Below are 21,028 nucleotides of genomic sequence, written 5' to 3' on the forward strand. Positions count from 1 at the left end.
GAAAGCTGGACAATGAATAAAGAAGACCAAAGAAGAACTGATGGCTTTGAACTGCAGTGTTGGGGAAGAATGTCGAATACACCATGGGCTGCCAAAAGAATGAACAAACCGGTCTTGAAAGAATTACAGCCAGAATGGTCCTTAGACGCAAGAATGGCGAAACTGCATTTCACATCCTTTGGACGTGTTGTCAGGAGGGATCAGTCCCTGGAGAAGGACATCATGCTTGGTAAAGCAGAGGGTCAGCAAAAAAGAGGAAGGCCCTCAGCAAGATGGGATGACGCAGTGGCTGCAACAGTGGGCTCAAGCATAGCAACAGGTGTGAGGACGGCGCGGGACCGGCAGTGTTCCATTCCGCTGGGCCTGCGGTCACTATGAGTCGGAAGCCACTCCACCGCACCTCGCACGAACAAACACTTCTATTTTTGTAACTTTTTTACTCGATTTTACTTAAGTTAAAATGTAATACAAATGACTAAAAACTAAAAATAAAATATACTGAGTTCTCTAGGAAATGGAAAAAGGGAGAAGAGATATTAAAAGCAGAAGGCAGAAACGAAGGGGATGGGAAGAATCGAGGAAAAAGTGTGATATCAAAAACGTAAAATAACCAGGTAAAAGCAAATCCAAATATGATAGCAATCTGCTGTGGATTGGTTTATATCCCCCCGAAATGTGTGCCAGCCTGGCTAGGCCATGATTTCCGGTATCGTGTGACTGCCGTTTTGTCACCTGATGTGATCATCCTCTGGATTGTAAATTCTAATCTGTATGATGTTAGTGAGGCAGGATTAGAGACAGTCACGTTAATGAGGCAGGACTTAATCTACAAGATTAGGTTGCATCTTGAGTCAATCTCTTTTGAGATGTAAAAGAGAGAAGAAAGCAGAGAGACAGATGGACATCATGCCACCAAGAATGAAAGATCTTCCCCCAGAGCCGACATAGAGAGAAAGCCTTCCTCTGGAGCTGGCACCCTGAGTTTGGACTTCCAGCCTCCTAGACTGTGAGAGAATAAATTACTGCGCTTTTTAAAGCCATCCACTTGTGATATTTCTGTTGTAGCGGCACTAGATAAGTAAGACAGAATTCGGTAACAGGAGAGTTCCGTGCTGTTCTGACAGATGCCTCAAATGCGGAAGCGGTTTTGAAACTGAATGGGTAGAGACTGGAGGAGTTTTTTTTTTTTTTTTAAATAACTTTTATTGTGCTTTAAGTTGAAGTTTACAAATCAAGTCAGTCTCTCACACAAAAACTTATGTACACCTTACTACACACTCCCAGTTACTCTCCCCCTAATGAGACAGCCTGCTCTCTCCCTCCACTGTCTCTCTTTTCATGTGTCCATTTCGCCAGCTTCTAACCCCCTCCACCCTCTCACCTCCCCTCCAGGCAGGAGATGTCAACATAGTCTCAAGTGTCCACCTGATCCAAGAAGCTCACTCCTCACCAGCATCCCTCTCCAACCCATTGTCCAGTCCAATCCATGTCTGAAGAGTTGGCTTCAGGAATGGTTCCTGTCCTGGGCCAACAGAAGGTCCGGGGGCCATGACCACCAGGGTCCTTCCAGTCTCAATCCGACCATTAAGTCTGGTCTTATGAGAATTTGGGGTCTGCATCCCACTGCTCTCCTGCTCCCTCAGGGGTTCTCTGTTGTGCTCCCTGTCAGGGCAGTCATCAGGTGTAGCCGGACACCATCTAGTTCTTCTGGTCTCAGGATGATGTACACTGTGGTTCATGTGGCCCTTTCTGTCTCTTGGGCTCATAATTACCTTCTGTCCTTGGTGTTCTTCATTTTCCTTTGATCCAGGTGGGTTGAGGCCAATTGATGCATTTTAGATGGCTGCTTGCTAGCGTTTAAGACTCCAGAAGCCACTCTCCAAAGTGGGATGCAGAATGTTTTCTTAATAGATTTTATTATGGCAATTGACTTAGATGTCGCCTGAAACCATGGTCTCCAAACCCCCGCCCCTGCTTCACTGACCTTTGAAGAGTTCAGTTTATTCAGGAAACTTGTTTGCTTCTGGTTTAGTCCACTTGTGCTGACCTAGAGACTGGAGGAGTTTTAATGCACAGTTGCTAAAAGCTCAGCTGCTAACTCACAGGTCAGCAGTTCAAATCCACAAGGTGCTCCTTGGAAACCCTATGGGGCAGTTCTACTCTGTCCTATAGGGTCACTGTGAGTAAAAATCAACTCAACAGCATTGGATTTGTTTTTGTTTTTTTTGGTTAATAGTAAAAATCTAGATTTCCTTGAAGAGAGTGTTGGTAGAATTATGGACATTGAAGACAATTCCTATGAGGACTCAAAAGGAAATGAGGAGTGCTACTACACTGGAGACGGCCCCGATGGTGAGAAGCAGCAGTGGAGAAACAACAGCAACAGAATCAGGAGACCACCTCAAGACAACCCTGGAGCTGACCTATGGAGAGAGAGAGATGATGACGTTTACAGGCAAAGTGGGGTGCCTCCAGGCACTTACTGGTGGAGCTAAAGAGTTTGGAACACTTGCCCCAGTGGGACAAACACAGGCCCGAGGGGCTCAGAGACCAAAGAATCAAGAAGCAGAAGCTGAAGAGACAAGGAACACAGGAAGCAGAACTACCTCAGTCTCAAAGGGTAGGGCCATGACCTCTCAAAGGGTGGAGCCACAGCCCCTGGGGCTTTAAAGTGTGGGGTCACCACCCCCTTGGTTTCAAAGAGTCAGCAACAATTCATTGAGAAGATACTGGCAAAACAATCATGAAACTGTATATACCCAATAACATACCCTCAAAAAGCAAAAAGCAGAAACAGACATAATTACATGCTGAAATCTACAAATCCACAAATTTGGTAGGAGATTTTAATATGCCCCCAAAACTAATAGATCAAGCAGACCAATTCAAAAACATCTGTAAGGATATAGACAATTGAGACCACGTAATTAACAGCCTTCATCGTGTGTGAGTTCACACATATACATACACGATATATGGACACACACAGATACACTTGCACTAACGCACAGATCCCAGTTCCCGACAAACAGATAATATACTTTCTTGGCAATGTATATACACAACTCTTGAAAAAATTATATACTAGAACAAAAATATATTTTCACCAAATCCCGAAGGATCACTGCCATACAGACTATGACTCTGACCAGATAGGTTAGACAACAAGGATTAAAAAAGATAGTCGACAAAACCACGTGCATTTGGAAACTAAAGAACGTACTCCCCAAAGTAATGCCCATGCCTTAGAACAAGGCAAACGGTACAGAAGCAGATAAGGAAAAGCCCCTACTCTGCACTCCCCTCAACGATGCCCACCTCACAAGGGACCAGTGTCCCTTCCTTGCGTGCGGCCGTCTACCTCATTCTCTGCTCAGACCTGCGTGTGTCTGTGTAGAGAACGTGGTCCCTTGGGAACAGGGCGTCTCTTGGTAATGCTGATTTCCCTTTCCTAATTGAAGGTGATCATGGTGGACAGTAAGATGCAGTGTGGCCCAGATGAGCATGAACACGGCAACATCTGCTGCAGAAACTGCATGAGTGGTGAGTCTCCAGATGCCTTCCAGAACCTTCTGGAGCAGACTTCCAACCTAGGAGAAGGGAGCCTGCAGGTTCTTAGAGAAGAACTGGAGCTGTCCTGGGTGGGGGGAAGCTGTCTAACTCAGGGTGACCACTCCTTGGCAGCCGCCTATCACCCACCACCCTACCTTGGATAGGTGTCTCCCCCTACATCCCCTTTGGGAGAAGCACCTGCGTGAACAGGGAGGGCATGGTGTTCTTGTTTTTGGGGTAGAGGAGGTGTGTTTAGCAGGGTGTTGGAGGACAGAAGGGGGGCTGCGCCCTGGCTCTCTCCTAGCCTGGAGTCTCCCTCCTACCTCCCTGTCATGAGGGGGATCCCTTGAAGACGGGAAGCTCCAAGGGGAGGTGGCTGCAGATACCTCATGTGTAACCAACCCACAGGGGCTTACTTTCATCCTCACAAGCATTCCCTGCAATAAGAATTAGTCCCGAAAAGCAGATGAGGAACCGGGGGCCCAGGGAGCTGATTCCACCCACACCCACTGCACATCACCCAATGGCCAGTCACCACCATCAGCACCTGCCTTCATCAGGAATCTGTTCACAGGCCAACCAGGATACCTGCATCACTCGCGGCCACACACATGCACATTTTATCCAAGAACCTGTGCCTTCATGGGGCTCTAATTTCAGGGACCACACCTGTAGCACTCACCGCCCCAACCCCACACACCTACACACACATACCCCATTCTGTCCATGCACCTGAGCCTTCATGGAGGTCCTGTTTGAGGGGCCAACCTCCATACAGCTATACCGTTCACCACCACACCTCCCCACATTTACACACATACACCTATAATGCACATATATACATGCACACTTGCACATACATCTACACACACAACATATTTCAGCCTGTACCTTCACGGCCCACCACTTGTACCTAACACAAACAGCTGTGCACACACAGATACACACATACACACACCCCAGTGTCTGTCTGAACCTGGGCCCTCTCAGGGCTCCTGTTTGGGGGCCAGCCACCCACTTCTGCACCACTCACCACCTCTAGCACCCAGTTGTGCACACCCACAAACACACCCATAAATAGCCACACATCATGTCATCAATGACACCGTCTTCATGGCACTCCTGTTTTAAGGAGCCAAACGCCTACACTTCTGCCCCTCACCATCTGCACCTCCGCTTACACTCTCTCACACATACCTACACACGTGTGCACGATGCATTCATGCAAGAACCTGGACCTTCCTGGGACTCCTGTTTCAGGGGCCCACCACCCACACCTGCACCACTCACCAGGTGTGCACACACACACACACTCACACGCGTGCCACATTTGATGCATGAACTGTGCCTCCATGGGCTCCTGCTTGAGGACAAGCACCCATGTCTGCACCACTCACCACCCCGCACTCTCCCCCGCTCTCCTACACACACATCTATGCGTACACACACCTACACACATGCCACATTTTATGAATGAATGCAACATAATTAGTCTGGCACGCAGTCGTCTCAACTCTCCACATTTGCGCACAGGGGAGTTTTTAGGATCTGTTCACGGGGAGGGTGTGATTGAGCTCAGCTCATCTTTGCTGTGTTTCTTGACATGCTGTTGGAGTCCATTGGCTAGAATTTTGCTGACAATTTTTGTGTCAGTGTTCATGAGGGATATGGGTCTATAATTTTCTTTTTAGTGGTGTCTGCCTGGCTTGGTATCAGGGCTATGCTGGCTTCATAGAACGAATTCGGGAGTATTCCTTCCTTTTCTATATTCTGGAATAGCTTGAGTAGAACTGGCCTCAACACTTCTCTGAATGTTTGGTGGAATTCTCCAGTGAAACCATCTGGGCAAGGACTTCTTATGGTCATATATATACATATATATATATTTTAACAACAGCTTCAATTTCCTCTTTTGTTGAGATTCTCTATCTTAGTTTGTGTTCGTTGAGGTGGGCTGTGTGTTTTTAGGAATGTGTCCATTTCCTCTACGTTTTTCAGTTTGTGGGAGAATAAGTTTTTGTCACATTCTGTTATGATCCTTTTTATTTCACTTGCTTCTGTCGTGATGCCACAAATCTCGTTTCTTACTTGGGTTATCTGCATCTTCGTTTTTTTCTTTTGTCAGTTTGGCCAGCGGTTTGTTAATTTTATTGATCCTTTCAAAGAACCAGCTTCCAGATTGTTGACTGTTTCCATTGTTTTTCTGTTTCATTTATTTCTCCTCTAATCCTTTATTAATTCCTTTCTCCTGGAGGCTATGGGCTTCTTTTGCTGCTCTTTTCCTAATTGTTTATGTTGTAGTGTTAAGGTCTTCCTTTTGGCTCTTTTTTTCAAGTGTGCATTTATTGCTGTAAGTTAGTCTACGAGCACTACTGTTGCTGTGTCCCAAAGGTGTAGTATGTTTTATTTTCATTCTTGTTACAATCTAGGTTTTTTTTTTTTTTCCATTTTTAAATTCTCCTACCAGTTCTCTGTAAGTCAGAATCTGCTCCACGGCAATGGCATCGCTTAGGTTTATTACGCAGTGATTTATAAGCATGGCGTTGTTTAATTTCCAAGTATTTGATTTTTGTCCTTATTCTTCCTGTTTTTGATTTCTAACTTTATAGCATTGTAATCTGAGATGCTTTGTATTAATTTTGAAATTTTTTAAGTTATCGAGGTCTGCTTCGTGGCCTTGGATATTGTCTAATCTAGAGAACGATCCTTGCGCGCTGGAGAAGAGTGCGTACTGCGCTGCTGTTGTGTGGAGTGCTCTGCATATGTCTATGAGGTCAGGTTGGTTGATTGTGTCATTTAAACCTTCTGTATCTTTGTTGAGTTTCTTTCTAGTTGTTCTTTCCATCATTGAAAGTGGTCTGTTAAACCAAAACAGAAAAACCAAGCCAGTTAACTTCGAGTCAGTTCTGACTCATAGCAACCCAACGGGACAGAGTACAATGCCCCATAGGGTTTCCAAGAAGCAGCTGGTGGATTCAAACTGCAACCTTTTGGTTAGCAGCCAATCTCTTAACCACTGCGCCACCAGGGCTCTGGTGTGCTGAAGTCTCCTACTTTAATGTAGAGCTGTCTACTTTTCTTTTCATTTCTGTTAGGGTTTGTTTTATGTAATTTGGTGCTCTGTCATTGAGTGTGTAGATATTTATTATGGTTGTGTCTTCATTATGTAATGTCCTCTCTTTTGTGTTATGATGGAGTTTGATTTAAAGTCTATTTTATCAGAGATTAATATTGGCACTGTTGCTCTTTTTTGTCTACTACTTGCTGGATATATATATTTTTTCTATCTTTTGATTTTTAACTTCTTTACATTTTTGTGTCTAAGGAGTATCTCTTATAGACAGGACAGGATATTGATGGGTTATTTTTCGTTTTTTATCCATTCTGTCACCATCTGTCTCTTGATGGTACGTTTAACCCATTTACAATTAGTGTGATTATTGATAGTTATGAACTTACTGCTGTCATTTTTTAATGCTTTTTGTGTGTGTGTGGTGTTGACAATTTCTTTGTTTTGCTTACTTTCCTGTGACGAGTTCTCTTTGTTCATGGATTGTCGTTTTCATTTCCTTTGTTTTTGTTGATTTTGTATCTACTGAGTCTTTTTGATATTCTTATTTTGGTGGATAGGTTTGTTAATTTTCTTTGTGGTACTGTGAGTTTTACCTTTACCATCCTATGTTAAAGCAGTCTGTTATTTTTTAGATATAGCCTTGACTTCCTCTCCTTATGGAAGTTCTGTCACTATGCCATTCATTCCCCCTCTTTGTTTTGAAGTTGTCGTTGATTGCAGATGACATCTCTGATTCCCTCTTTTCAGTTCTGTAGCTTTATTTTACTTTTGAGATTTCTCTATCTGGGCTGGCATCTTGGTGATGCTGTCGCGTGGCTTACCCTCTCAGGTTGTAGCCTGCTGTCATTGGTTCTCTATCTGAAAAAAAAAAAAAAAATTTTTTTTTTTTTTTTACTCCCTTTAATATTTCTTGTAAGGATGGTCTGGTTTTTACAAATTTCTTGAATTTATGTTTATCTAGCAATGTCCCAATTTTGCCATCATATTTGAAAGACAATTTTGCTTAGTATATGATTCTTGGTTAACATTTCTTTTGATTCAGGATTTTAAGTATGTCATACCATTGCCTTCTTGTCTGCATGGTCTTCCCTGAGAAATCAGAACTTAGTCTTATTGGATTCCCTTTGTAGGTGGTATGTCATTTTTCCCGAGCTGTTCTCAGAATTCTTTCTTCTTTTTTGTACTTGGAAAGATTGATTATGATATGTCTTGGTGACTTTCTTTTGGGGTCTGTCCTATATGGGGTTTGTTGAGCTTCTTGAATGGAAACCTTGTCATCTTTCATGATATCAGGGAAGTTTTCTACCAGCAATTCTTCAAAAATTCTCTCTGCACTTTTTTTGTGTCCTCCTGTTCTGGAATTCCTACTACTCATAAATTATTCCTCTTCATAGGTTCCCACATACTTCTTAGGCTTTCTTCATTTTTTTTTTTCCATTCTTTTTTCTGATTGTTCCTCAAACAAATTGATATTAAGGGATTTGTCCCCATTTCATTAATTCTTTCTTCTGTTGTTTCAATTCTACTTCTCTGTCCTTCCATTGAGTTATCTGTTTATGATATTTTATTGTTAATCTTCTGGATTTCTAGTTGCTGTTGTTGGATGATTTCTAATTGTCTTTTTAATATTTCACATTGTTCTTGTAGTGTTTTCCTGAATTCGTCAAGGGTTTTATCTGGGCTTTCTTGATTTCTTTGAAGACTCTATATATAAGCCTTTTAAATTTCTTATCAGGCTGTTCAGTTACCATCTCTCCCTCAGGAAGATTTTCTGCCCCTTTACTTTAGTCATTTGACTAAACCGTCTTGTCCTGTTTCTTTATGTGATTTGGTATCATCTGCTGTCTCGGAAGCATTTAGGTGTTGTTTATTCATTTATTTATGATGTGTTTTGTTTTCTTTTATCAACATGGGCGAGTGAGGTGTGCTTCAGTGGTCAGTCCCGTGGCAGCACAGAGGCGTTCACTTTCTGCACCCAGTTAGACGGGTAGCAGAAGGAAGGGCAAGCCATCACTGCTGTCCACAGTACCTGTTGTGATGCTTTGTCAAGTTCTTGCAGACTTCTTGAGAGTTGAGTTCAGAGTCCAGGGCTCTGGGGCCTTGGACCAGACAGTTCTGTTATCAGGGTTCCATCACTCCTCTGAAAAATAGACATGAGATCTGGTGTGTCTGCCCCAGGGTACTTACGAGACTGGAAGTGAAGGTCGGGTGGATGGATAAATAGGCTTTTGCAACCTCAGGCAGGGCTGCAGCCAGAATATTCTATGGGGGTTGGCGGCTGAGGGGTAGGTGTGGTGCCTTGGGACCCCCTCATTCTCTAGACCCACTGAGGCAGAGACCTCAGGTTTGGGGTCCTACCTGATCAGAGCTGGGCTGCCCAGGCCCTGCTTACCTCTATGTCCCCCTCCTACACAGGCCAGTACGTCAGGAAACCCTGCAGCGAGAACCATGGTGTTGGAGAGTGTGAGGTGTGCGGGGATGAAACCTACACGTCCCACTCCAGTGGCTTGACCTACTGCCTACCGTGCACCCAGTGCCGGAAGGGTAAGTGTGTGGCTGAGCAGGGCCACCCTTCCTTTAACTTTTCAACCTGCACGCCTTGACCAGGCCTGTAGGACTTTCTCCAGAGGAAATTATTACAGATGGATGCACATAGCAATTGAGCTAGAAGAGTATCCATCCCACGGTGTTTGGTTTCAGTTTGGGGAGGGAGAGATGGTGAGATACTTTGTTTTTATCGTGATGATACGTGATTAAAAAATCACACTATGGATTATTAGGATTTTCAAAACTGTTTAGCAAAGTTGCTATATACGAGGTGAATATACAGAGTACATCTGACTCTCTATAGTTTCTAGATTGTTTCTTTACAATGTAATTTTTTAAAAAGATGCTGTTTGCGTTAGCATTGTGAATGAGTTTGTAATAATGTAACACCAGAAACGACCCCAACATTCATTGACAAGAAAAATGAATTTTAAACAATTGTGTAAATTCACACAATGGCATCCTACAGAGCAGTGGCAATAGATTGCAGCGCCCTGCAGAAACACGAGTGGATCTCAGATAATGTCGAGCCAGCAAAGCCGCCCAAGGATAGCACGCAGTACGCTCCTATTTAAATTGTGCTCACAAGCCTGGACAGGAAACACATCTTGTATAAGGCAAGGCTACAGGAGAATGTATACCAAGTACTGAGAGAATACACACAAAGTATCAGAGGTAGGGAGGACTGTGATAGGTTGGGGGCTGTGGGCCTGTGGGTGATGTTCTTGGTACAAACCTGGGGATGCGGGCATGTATGCCCCATTTTATTTTTATTTACAGCTCACATGTAGTTCTGTAAATCTGTTGGAAAAGAAAACACAGCAGACTGGCAGGGGCGGCTGTATAAATCTATTCACGCCAGCGTTGTTTTAACATCCAGCATCTCAGGTTCTCGCCAGATGTGAGGTCTGTTGAGAAAACAGTTTCCACATCCCGTCCTGACCTATTCAAAAAAGCTCTACAAAAATGGTACCAGTCATCGTTCATTTCTGAATCAAATTTCCTTGAGATGCACCCTAAAATTTAAGAATTGTTGATCGAACAGGTCTTGTGCTGTCACAGTAAGTTAAGACTTATCTTCCAGGTCTTGTTCTTTACTATGACAGGAGAATATCCAAAATATTAGTATTTTGGATACATATGCATCCGAGCTGTGATTCTGCCTGTGTCTGCTTGTGGGTATATGCAGGTGTGCAAACAGACACACCTAGAGGAGGGCCTTCTGGAAGGCTGATGTCCGTGTAGTCAGTGTGGGTATTGGGAGTGGTAAGACTGCAGGGTTCTTCCTCCTGCCCCCCTCTGTGTCTGGTGTTTCACTCATGGAGAGCACATGTCACTGGGGTTCTTTTCTTTTTGGGAAAATAAGATGAAAGGAATGATTTGGAAATGTTTCTGAGAAGTTGATGCTGTAGCCTAAATTGCAGGGGCACCCACAAGCCACCCTGGACATCCTGGATTGTGGGAGCCCATATGGATTTCTCCCAGGACACCCCAAATTGTAGGGGTCCCCACTGACCACCCCCTGGATACCACAGATTGCAGGGACTCCCACTGGCCTCTTCAGACACCCCAGATTGCTGGAACCCCATCTGACCTCTAGACACACCAGATTATGGGGTTCCCCACTGACCTATCTGTGGACATAGTATGGGCTCCCACCAGCCTCTCTAACTCCCCAAATTGTTGGGGGCTCTGCCAGCCTCTCTGAGGACACCGCTGATTATACGGGTCCCCACCAGCTTCTCTTTGAACACTCTAGATTGTAGGGAATGCATCTACCTGTTTCCTTCTCTTGGTCTTGTATTTGAAGAGGGACAGGGGCTGAGGGTACGTCGTACACTGTGACAGAGTGTGAACATAGCTTTGCCTGCTAGCCGCCCAGTGTGTACCTGGGCAGGGTCCCATTCCTGGGGACTGACCCTCATCTTTCCCTCCACACAGACCAGGAGGTGGTGGCCAACTGCACCAGGACCAGCAACCGGCAGTGCCAGTGCAAGACGGGATTCTATTGTGAATCTGAGGACCGTGAGATATGCCGCCCGTGTCACAGGTTCTGGCCTCAGGAGGGTCTGGGCGGAGGAGGGCCCCAGAGCCCAGGCATCAGTGCACACAGGCCTGGGCTGTGGTCACCACTCTTCCATGCACTGCTTGTTTGTCTTTGGGTGACTTAGTGCCCCGAACTCAGTTTCCCCATGAAACACCACACCTGGATTTTTCGTCCTGGGGTTGGTGTTCATTCATTCATTCTTTCATTCACCCAGTGATCACTGAGCCCCACAGTGGCCTGCAGGCCTCAAGGCCCACAGTGGTGAAAGACAGTCAACACAACACACATCCAGCATAGGAGTGAGAGTTGGTGAGGGGTGGAGGGAATGAGTAGTATGGGTGCTCAGGTCAGGGGTAGTCTCTGGGAAGGCCTGGTGCAGGAGGGGAGGAGGGAGCCATAGAAAGTTCTGTGGGAGGAGCTGTAGGCAGAGAGGACAGCCGCTACTGTGCACTGTGACTGGAGCAGAGGGACCACTGTATTAGCACGTGGGCCTGCTGAGACCAAGTGTCACGAACAACATGGCCTGAAATGACAGGAATGTGTACCTTCTCAGTTCTGGAGGCCAGGAGTCTGAAACTACGGTGTCAGCAGGGCCGCATTCCCTCTGAGGGCTCTAGGGGAGGACCCTTCCTTGCCTCTTCTGGCCCCTAATGGCTGCTGGTGATCCTCGGTGTTCCTTGGTTTGTGGCCGCGTCACTCCATTCTCTGTCTCTATCAGTACGCAGCCTTCTCTCTGTGTCTGTGTGTCCATCTTTCCCTCGTCTTACAGGGACATCAGTCATTGGATCAGGTGCCACCCTGTGTGACCTTGTCTTAAATAATGGCATCTGCAGAGACCCTACTTCCAGATGTGGTTTTGTTCTTAAGTCCTAGGTGGACATGATTTGGGGGGACACTGCTCAGGTAGCCCAGAAAATGCCGGGTACCAATAGTCTGAGGAGCACAGATCTAGGGAGCTGGAGCAGGTTCCTCCCAAGTCCTGACCTGTGGGTGGTGATGAGGATGCTTGGGGCCAGGCCAGCAGGGAGTAATGCTCAGGACTGCTTCTTCACTCTCCATTCAGTTGTCCTGAAGGCACAGTCATCCGTCACCCCTGCAATGCTACGACGGACACAGTGTGTGAAGAAGAGAAAGGTAAGATACTGATTGTGGGTCTTAAATTGGGGTCAGCTAACCTTTCATGGAAAGGTAAATATTTTTGGAGTTGCAGGACACAACATCTCCACAACTACTCAATTCAAGCTCTGCTCTATTATATCAAAAGCTGTCAGAAACAATATGTAAACCAGTGGGTGTGGCTGTGTCCCAATTAAACTATTTAAAAAACAGGCAGTGGGCTGGATTTGGCCAAGGGCCATAGTTATTGGAACTCTATCTTAAAAAAACAAGTAAAATCGTTGGGGATTACCTGTCGCTTGGAGTCCCTTGTTGTTGCTGTTGTTAGGTGCCATCGAGTCGGTTCCACCCCGTAGCGACCCTGGACACACAGGAGGAAACACTGCCCAGTCCCGTGCCATCCTCAGAACTGGTGCTATGCTTGAGCCCATTGTTGCAGCCACTGTGTCAGTCCGTCTTGTTGAGGGTCTTCCCCTTTTCTGCTGACCCTCTACTTTATCAAGTATGATGTCCTTCTCCAGGGACTGGTCCCTCCTGATAACATGTCCAAAGTATGTGAGACATAGTCTCCCATCCCTGCTTCTAAAGGACATTCTTGTTGTACTTCTTCCAAGGCAGATTTGTTCATTCTTTTGGCAGTCCATGGTATGTTCAGAATTCTTCATCAACACTGTAATTGAAAGGCATCAATTCTTCTTCCGTCTTCCTGAGTCGTTCTCCAGCTCTCCCACGCACGTCAGTCGATTGAATACACCATAGCTTGTGTCTGGCACACCTTAGTCCTCAAGGTGATAGCTTTGCTTTTTAATACTTTAAAGAAAACTCTTCAGCCGATTTGCCCAACGCAATACTTCTTTTGATTTCTTGACTGCTGCTTCCGTGCGTGTTGATTGTGGACCCAAGTAAAATGGAATCTTTGCCAACCTCAATCTTTTCTTCGTTTATCACGATGCGGCTTATTGGTCCATTTGTGAGGATTTTTGCTTTCTTTACATTGGGGTATAATCCATACCGAAAGCTGTGGTCTTCGATCTTCATCAGTAAGTGTTTCAGGTCCTCTTCACTTTCAGCAAGCAAGGTTGTGTCATCTGCATAACGCAGGTTGTTCACGAGTCTTCTTCCAATCCTGATGCCCTGTTCTTCTTCATATAGTCCAGCTTCTCAGATTATTTGCTCAGCATACAGATTGAATAGGTATGGTGAAAGAATACAACCCTGATGCACCCTAACTGACTTTAAACCACACAGCGTCCCTTTGTTCTGTTTGAACAACTGCCTCTTGATCCACGTACGGATTCCTCACGAGCGCAATTAAGTGTTCTGGAATTCCCATTCTCCGCAATGTTATCCATAATTTATGATCCACACAGTTGAATGCCATTGCATTGTCAATAAAACACAGGTAAACATCCTTCTGGTATTCTCTGCTTTCAGCCAGGGTCCATCTGACATCAGCAATGATATTCCTGGTTCCACATCCTCTTCTAAATCTGGTTTGAGCTCCTAGCAGTTCCCTGTTGATATACTGCTGCAGTCGCTTTTGAATGATCTTCAGCAAAGTTTTGCTTGCATATGATATTAATGATATTGTTTCATAATTTCCACATTAGGTTGGATCACCTTTCTTGGGAATAGGTATAAATATGGATCTCTTCCAGTCAGTTGGCCAGGAAGCTGTCTTCCAAATTTCTTGGCATAGACAAGTGAGCACTTCCAGCACTGCATCCATTTGTCGAAACATCTCAGTTGGTATTCCGTCAGTAGCTGGAGCCTTGTTTTTTGCTAATGCCTTCAGTGCAGTTTGGACTTCTTCCTTCAGGTACCTCCTGAAGTGGTTGAACGTCAACAAATTCTTTTTGGTATAGTGACTCTGTGTATCCCTTCCATCTTCTTTTGATGCTTCCTGCATCATTTAATATTTTCCCTGTAGAATCCTTCAGTATTGCAATTCGAGGCTTAAATTTTTCTTCAGTTCTTTCAGCTTGAGAAACGCTAAGCGTGTTCTTCCCTTTTGGTTTTCTATCTCCAGCTCTTTGCACATGTCATTATAATACTTTGTCTTCTCAAGCTACCCTTGGAAATCTTTTGTTCAGCTCTTTCACTTCATCCTTTCTTCCTTTTGCTTTAGCTACTCGATGTTCAAGAGCAAGTTTCAGAGTCTCTTCTGACATCCATTTTGGTCTTCTCTTTCTCTCCTGTCTTGTTAATAACCTCTTGCTTTCTTCATGGATGATGTCCTTGATGTCTTTCCACAACTCATCTGGTCTTCGATCATTAGTGTACAACGCATCAAATCTATCCTTGAGATGTCTCTAAATACAGGTGGGATATACTCAAGGTCGTACTTAGGCTCTCATGGACTTGCTTGAATTTTCTTCAGTTTCAACTCAAACTTGCATATGAGTAATTGATGGTTTGATCCACAGTTGGAACCTGGCCTTGTTCTGACTGATGATATTGAGCTTTTGTATCATCTCTTCCCACAAATGTAGTCAATTTGATTCCTGTGTATTCCATCTGGCGAGGTCCATGTGTGTAGTCTCGGTTTACGTTGGTCAGAAAAGGTATTTGTAATGAAGGAGTCTTCGGTATAGTAAAATTCAATCGTGTCATCTCCGGCATCTTTTCTATCACCAAGGCCATTTTTTTCCAACCACCAAGCCTTCTTCTTTGTTTCCAACTTCCACGTTCCAAACACCAGTAATTATCAGTGCATCCTGATTGCATGTTCGATCAATTTCAGACTGCAGAAATTGGTAAAAATCTTGTTTCTTCATCTTTGGCCTTAGTGGTGGTGAGTAAATTTGAGTAATAGTCGTATTAACTGGTCTTCCTTATAGGTGTATGGAAATTATCCTATCACTGACAGCATTGTACTTCAGGATAGATCTTGAAATGTTCTTTTTGACAATGAACGCAACGCCATTCCTCTTCAAGTTGTCATTCCTGACATAGTAGACCATGTGATTGTCTGATTCAAAATGACCAAAACACGTCCATTTCAGCTCACTAATGCCTAGGATATTGATCTTTATGCATCCCGTTTCATTTTTGACAGTTTCTAATTTTCCTAGATTCATGCTTCCTACATTCCAGGTTCTGATTATTAATGGATGTTTGCAGCTATTTCTTCTCATTTTGAGTCATGCCACATCTGCAAATGAAGGTCCCGAAAGCTTGACTCCATCCACATCATTAAGGTGGAGTCTACTTTGAGGAGGCAGCTCTTTCCTAGTTGTATTTTGAATGCCTTCCAATCTCAGGGGCTCATCTTCCAGCACTATATCAGACAATGTTCCGCTGCTATTTATAAGGTGTTCACTGGCTAATTCTTTTCATAAGTAGACCGCCAGGTCCTCCTTCCTAGTCTGTCTTAGTCTGGAAGCTCAGCTGAAACCTCTCCCCCATGGGTGACCCTGCCATTATTTGAATGCTGGTGGCACAGCTTCCAGCATCACAGCAACACCCAAGCCCCCACAGGATGACAAACTGACAAACTCACGGGGGCTTGCAGTCCTTATGTGGTGCAAAGGATTAAGCTTTCAGTTGCTAATGGAAAGGCTAGAGATAGGAGTCAACCCAGACAGGCCTCAGAAGGAAGGCCTGTTGGTCTTCTTCAAAGAAATCAGCTATTGAAAACCCTGTGGAGCACAGCTCTACTCTGACACACACAGCATCATGGTCGGAGTCTACTCAATGACAACGGGTTGGCTGTGCTTTCCCATCCCTGTTCCCTGAGTTGGGGCAGTGTGAGTTCAGCTCACCTCCCTGGGTCGACGGTAGTTCCCGGTGTCATCTGGCCTCATGTTCCAGCTTGGACAGAGGGGAGCGGAGTGGCTGGCTTCCACTAGGCCTGAAGGGTTCTCTTTCGTAGTTGGCCTTCTTTCCTTCTTTCACTCACTCAGTCATTCCTGGAGATGCCTTGGGCTGTGCCAGCTTTCTGCCTTACAGACTGTCAGATATAATCTAAGGATTTGAGGTGGATGCATGGTCAGGAATGTAGTGAGGCCATGTCTACTCTTGTGTTATGTGTCTTTCAAGACTCTGGCCCATTTTATATTGCATTGTCTGTATCTTTTTTTTTAATTTGGTGATTGTTCATAAACATTGGTAATTATTTATTAACTTTGGATACAAGCCTTTTGTATTCCAGACAGCTCTTCCCTCTGCATGTTGCCTCCCCACTCACTTTATGGAGTCTTTTGTTGGACAGAGTTCTGAATTTTTTAATTCTGCTAAAAGTATATATAATACAACATATACGGGCGCAACATTTAGTGCACGTACAATTCAGTGACGCTCATTACATTCATCGTGATGTGCGGCCATCACATGTATCTGTTGCCAAATTGTTCATCACCGTTAACTGATGCTCGATGCTTCCTGAACAAAAGTTCCCGAGTTTATCGTGGTCTAGTCTGTCACCCTTTTCCTGGCTGTGTTCAGACTCCTTGTACAATTAAATGTGAATATTCTCTCATATTAACTGCTAGGAGCTGTGTTCTTTTACTTTTCCCATTTAGTTGTACGGTGAACGTGGAATTGCTTTTGTGCACGGTGTGAGGTAGGGGTCAAGGCTCATTATGTGTTTCCTGTGTGCGTAGACAGGTCCTGCAGCTGTGACCACACCATTTGTTGAAAGGTCAATCCTTTCCCTCCTCCCTCCTCTGCAGCAACACCTTTCTCTTAAACCAATGTCCCTGTGAGGGTGGGGCGGTCTCTCTGTCTGTCTCTCCTTCGTCCAGTTCTGCATTTCTGACAGGCCTTGATACTGGATTTATTCTTGATACCAAGTTTGTTCTCTTCCTCAGTGTTGGTTGGGCTGCTCTTGGACCTTTTGCACGTCCATTCACATTTCAAAATCACCTTGTCACTGTCCACACCAGGTGGCTGTGTGAATAACCCACAAACACGTGTAAAGGCTGCTTTAACACCAAAAAGGGAAAGGAAGAAGGGTCTAATCTGAGAATAAGGAAAAGCCTGTAATTTGGTAACCCTCCAGGATTTGCATCCCTTGGCCCGAGAGCTTGTCTTGCAGCCTTGAGCTCACTCCCTGGACACTAGGGCCTCTTGCCGCCATTAGGGTGGGACTAAGCTTCTGCCCCTTCCAAGCACCTGAGCAGGACCCCACACTGAGCCAGAGTCCCCTGGTAACACAGGAAAGAGGTCTTTCCTCTGCCTCAGGGGCTGTCCAGGAGGCTATGCTTTGGCCAGGTGGTGGCGTGGCTGCCCCCCCAGGAGTGGAACCTCCCTTGCTGACATGTTACTCTGCTGAGAAAAGCCATGTGTAACTCAGTCACACTGTTCTGTGTTTTGCCTCCTTCCAGGGAAGGCAAACGGGGATTCGTGGTTGAGCATTATACCTGTGGTGCTTGTTGTCATTGTACTCGCCTCCTGCCTTTACTGCAAGAGAAGAGGTAAATCTCAGCCAGACTGAGGAGAATAATAGAGCAGCAGCCTCACTGGGGGCATAGGTCGGGCATGGAAAGATGGGGTGCTTGGGGGGTATCATTTAAGGCAGAGCTTTGCTATGTCCTAACTCAAGGGGTACTGAGACTGCAGACCTGGCTCTTGCTCCCTGAGAGATGTAAGAACTGAACCTCAGGTCTGCTGAACTGGAGGAGGCTGGGGCAGAGGGACAGGGCAGGCTGCTTCAGCCTGGGTGGGGCCCTAGTGGGGGGAGGGGCCCTGGTGGGAGGTGGGTCTTGGTGTAGGTGGTGTCCTGGTAGGGGGACAGGTCCTGGTGGGAGGTGGTTCTTGGTAGAGGGAGGAACCCTGATGGGGGGAGAAGTCCTGGTGGGAGGTGGGGCAGAGCCCTGAGGATGTCGGGGTGGGGTACTCCTGGCTTATCCCTGCATGCTGGTAAACCCACCCTCCTGTTTCCCCAGGAATTCAGCCTTTTTCCAGGGTCTTCAGTTTCTTTAAGGTAGGTACACTCTCTTTGTTGAGAGTTAAGGGCACGTCCCTTTTCTCCCAGAAGCCCTTGTCCCAGTTCGCATCAGTTTGACACTCTCATTTCTCTTCTCTTTTATTTTCATAAAGGCTCTGTGAATTCCACGCGTTTTCATGAGAAACAATTCAATCTGTAACAGAAAGTCATTTGAATTCTTCATAAATAATGACTGTTCCTTGTTTGATAGGAGCCTTGAGGTCTCGTATCTGTTTCTAAGAAAAGAGACCATCTGCCCACACAAAGCCGCAGCCAGTTCCTGCGGCCTGAGAGCCCCTTTTCACATTCACTGAGGGCCGAAGGAAACGTTGAGGATTCCTTTGATTTCTAATCCCTGCATGTCTTTAAGAAAATTCCAGGAGGGGGGCACGAATGCTTGTGTAGACCTGGATCAGTGGGCTCCCAGGTGACTCTGATGCTGCTTTTGTCATGCCACAAAGTAAGGACTGACTGAGGACATGATCGTGCCAGGTGCCATTTAGATTTCCTCCTCACAGACATCCCTGCAAGATCACCCTGTTTTACAGACCTACAAAGCAGAACACCTGAGGCTCAGAGGACTACACAATGCACTCCAGGTCTCCAATCCTTTCCCTGGTCTGTCTGACCTGGATCCAGTGGCCTTCTCAGTCCAGACCTGGTGACGGCCTCTCACTCAGAAGAGATGGACAGAGGAACGGCAGGGTGGACCTCAGCAGGCTGTATCCCCTGGGGTTTTCAACTTTCCCAGGACCCTCCAGTACCTTCCCCCCAGGAAGGCTGGCAGCCTTGGGGCTTGGCTGGGCTCTGTGTGGTCCACGTGTAAGCCGGGGACCACCCCCATCCTGGGCCATGGTGTGCCTGGACCACCCTGGCCAGGCAGGGGGAGGCACCTCTGGGAATGCCCCCCATGGAGCAGAGTGATGTTGGGACCTATGCATTCTTTCCAGAAATGTAAACCACCTCTTCTGTCTTAGTTATCTGGTGCTGCTATAACAGAAATACCACGTGTGGCTGGCTTTAACAAACAGAAATCTATTTTCTCACAGTCTAGGAGGCTAGACATCTGAATTCAGGGTGCTGGTTCTAGGGAAAAGCTTTCTGTCTCTGTGGGCTCTGGAGGGTGGTCCTTGTCTTTTCTGAGCCTCTGCTCCTGGGCGATCTTAGTGTGGCTGGACAGCTCTCTTCCCCCATCTCTGTCTGCTTGCTGGCTTGCTTATTTAACCTCTTTATATCTCAAAAGACATTCACTCGAGATGCACCCTACGGTAATCCTGTCGCATTAACGTAACAAAGGCAGCCTATTTCCAAACAGGATTGTAACCACAGGCATAGAGGTTAGGGTTTACAACACGTGTTTGTGGGACACCATTCTATCCTTCTTTTTATTTTTTCAGCCACCAGTAGAATTTATTATGAATTTGGAAACAAGGTTTTAGGAAGTAACTGGAAGAAGCTGATGAGGTTTATCGGCCTGGAAGAAAATGAGATTAAGTTGTGTGAAGAGGAGAGTCCAGGAGATGTGACGGAGCAGGGCCACGAGATGCCCCTCAGGCATAGGTCAGGGAGGGAAGCTTCTACCTCCATAAAATGGAGTTAAATGTGTCTGCAAAATATTATTAATATATTGGTTGCCGATGGTATCCTAGACAGGCATGAAGAGACCAGTAATTAGAGTACACCCTAATTAGAGTACACTGATTGTGGCCTTCCCCAGTATTGAGAGTGAGTGTGACCTGGGCTTCTTCACTAGCCCCCAAAACTTTGCGAATCCCAGACAGGGCTGTGCCCCTTTCTGTAAATAGCTCCTGTCCAGAGCTTTGAATGGGGGATCGTTCCTCCCACAGTTGCGTGCCTTTCTGCCAGAGTGAAGTGAAGCGGGCGCTGCCTGGGGACGCGGTGCCTGGCTGGCAGAGGAGGGCTGTTAAGTAGGAACCTGCATACTGTGCCAGGTGGGTTCATGTGATCGGAGCTGAGGCTGGGAGCACGTGGTTTTTCCTTTCTGCCTCCACCAAAATGCTGGTTCCACTGTGTTTCTTGTGTTCACTGTGATAGTCCCACTGCCTAGAAAAGGATGCTCCCAAATCCATCAAGCACAAAGGCAACTGGCTGGGAACATAAAGCCTGGATCAGACCAGCGCTCAAGGGCGTCTTCCTAGCACAGGAGTTGCCTTAGACCAGATACCCCCCTTTCTAAACCTACATGGGGCGGGCATGGTCTCTTTAATACATTCATTGTACTTGACACCACCTAAGTGCCTCAAGTTTCCATTATTGGGAGGACCTTAGAAGTTCACTGGATTCTAGGTGGGTTGTAGTATTTTTGTAAATGTCAATGTAAAGTTTCTTTTTAATATATTGATGTTTTTAAAAATATTAAGTGTTTGTAAAAATATGTATATGCTAATTTGACAGTATTTAAAGACTTATTTTTAAATTATTTTCATGAAATATTCATATGAAACACGCTTTTTAAGTATTAGTGCAAGGACTGGGCTGTTTGCCAATGTCTAATTGCCTAATAAATTTCTGTACCTCAGTAGCGTTTCCTCTCATTTCGGGCGAGGCTGTAGGGGAAGTCTGGCCACACAAACCTTGGGTATCTTGGTGCCTTGGGAGGTGATGTCATGCACAGAGGAAGGCAGGGGCCCCAAGGAGCTTCGTGTGATTTGGTGGGTGTGGCAGCAGGGCGGGATTCCAAGCAGGAGCCACAGGCTTGAGAAACCTCTCCTCCTGGCTGGTGGTGTCCCCAGGGGTCTCTGCC

General features: G+C 45.7%; 1 protein-coding gene across 3 annotated transcripts in view; it reads left to right on the forward strand.

The window, feature by feature from the left end:
* LOC111747580 (tumor necrosis factor receptor superfamily member 26-like) overlaps positions 1-20,803 on the forward strand; it is a 32,639-nt gene extending 11,836 nt beyond the window's left edge. Inside the window, exons 2-8 of one of the 3 annotated variants that reach the window (XM_064287604.1) lie at positions 3,462-3,543; positions 9,041-9,169; positions 11,114-11,222; positions 12,283-12,353; positions 17,663-17,752; positions 18,224-18,261; positions 18,783-20,803. In XM_064287604.1, the coding sequence (XP_064143674.1) occupies positions 3,462-3,543; positions 9,041-9,169; positions 11,114-11,222; positions 12,283-12,353; positions 17,663-17,752; positions 18,224-18,261; positions 18,783-18,929 (666 nt within the window). In that variant the 3' untranslated portion in view covers positions 18,930-20,803. Of the gene's footprint in view, positions 1-3,461; positions 3,544-9,040; positions 9,170-11,113; positions 11,223-12,282; positions 12,354-17,662; positions 17,753-18,223; positions 18,262-18,377 lie in introns of all 3 variants that reach the window. The other 2 variants (XM_064287605.1, XM_064287606.1) reach the window with 2 other exon arrangements.
* Positions 20,804-21,028: the final 225 nt, after the last annotated feature.

Source organism: Loxodonta africana, chromosome 7 (assembly GCF_030014295.1).
Source record: "Loxodonta africana isolate mLoxAfr1 chromosome 7, mLoxAfr1.hap2, whole genome shotgun sequence".
NCBI lineage: Eukaryota > Metazoa > Chordata > Mammalia > Proboscidea > Elephantidae > Loxodonta > Loxodonta africana.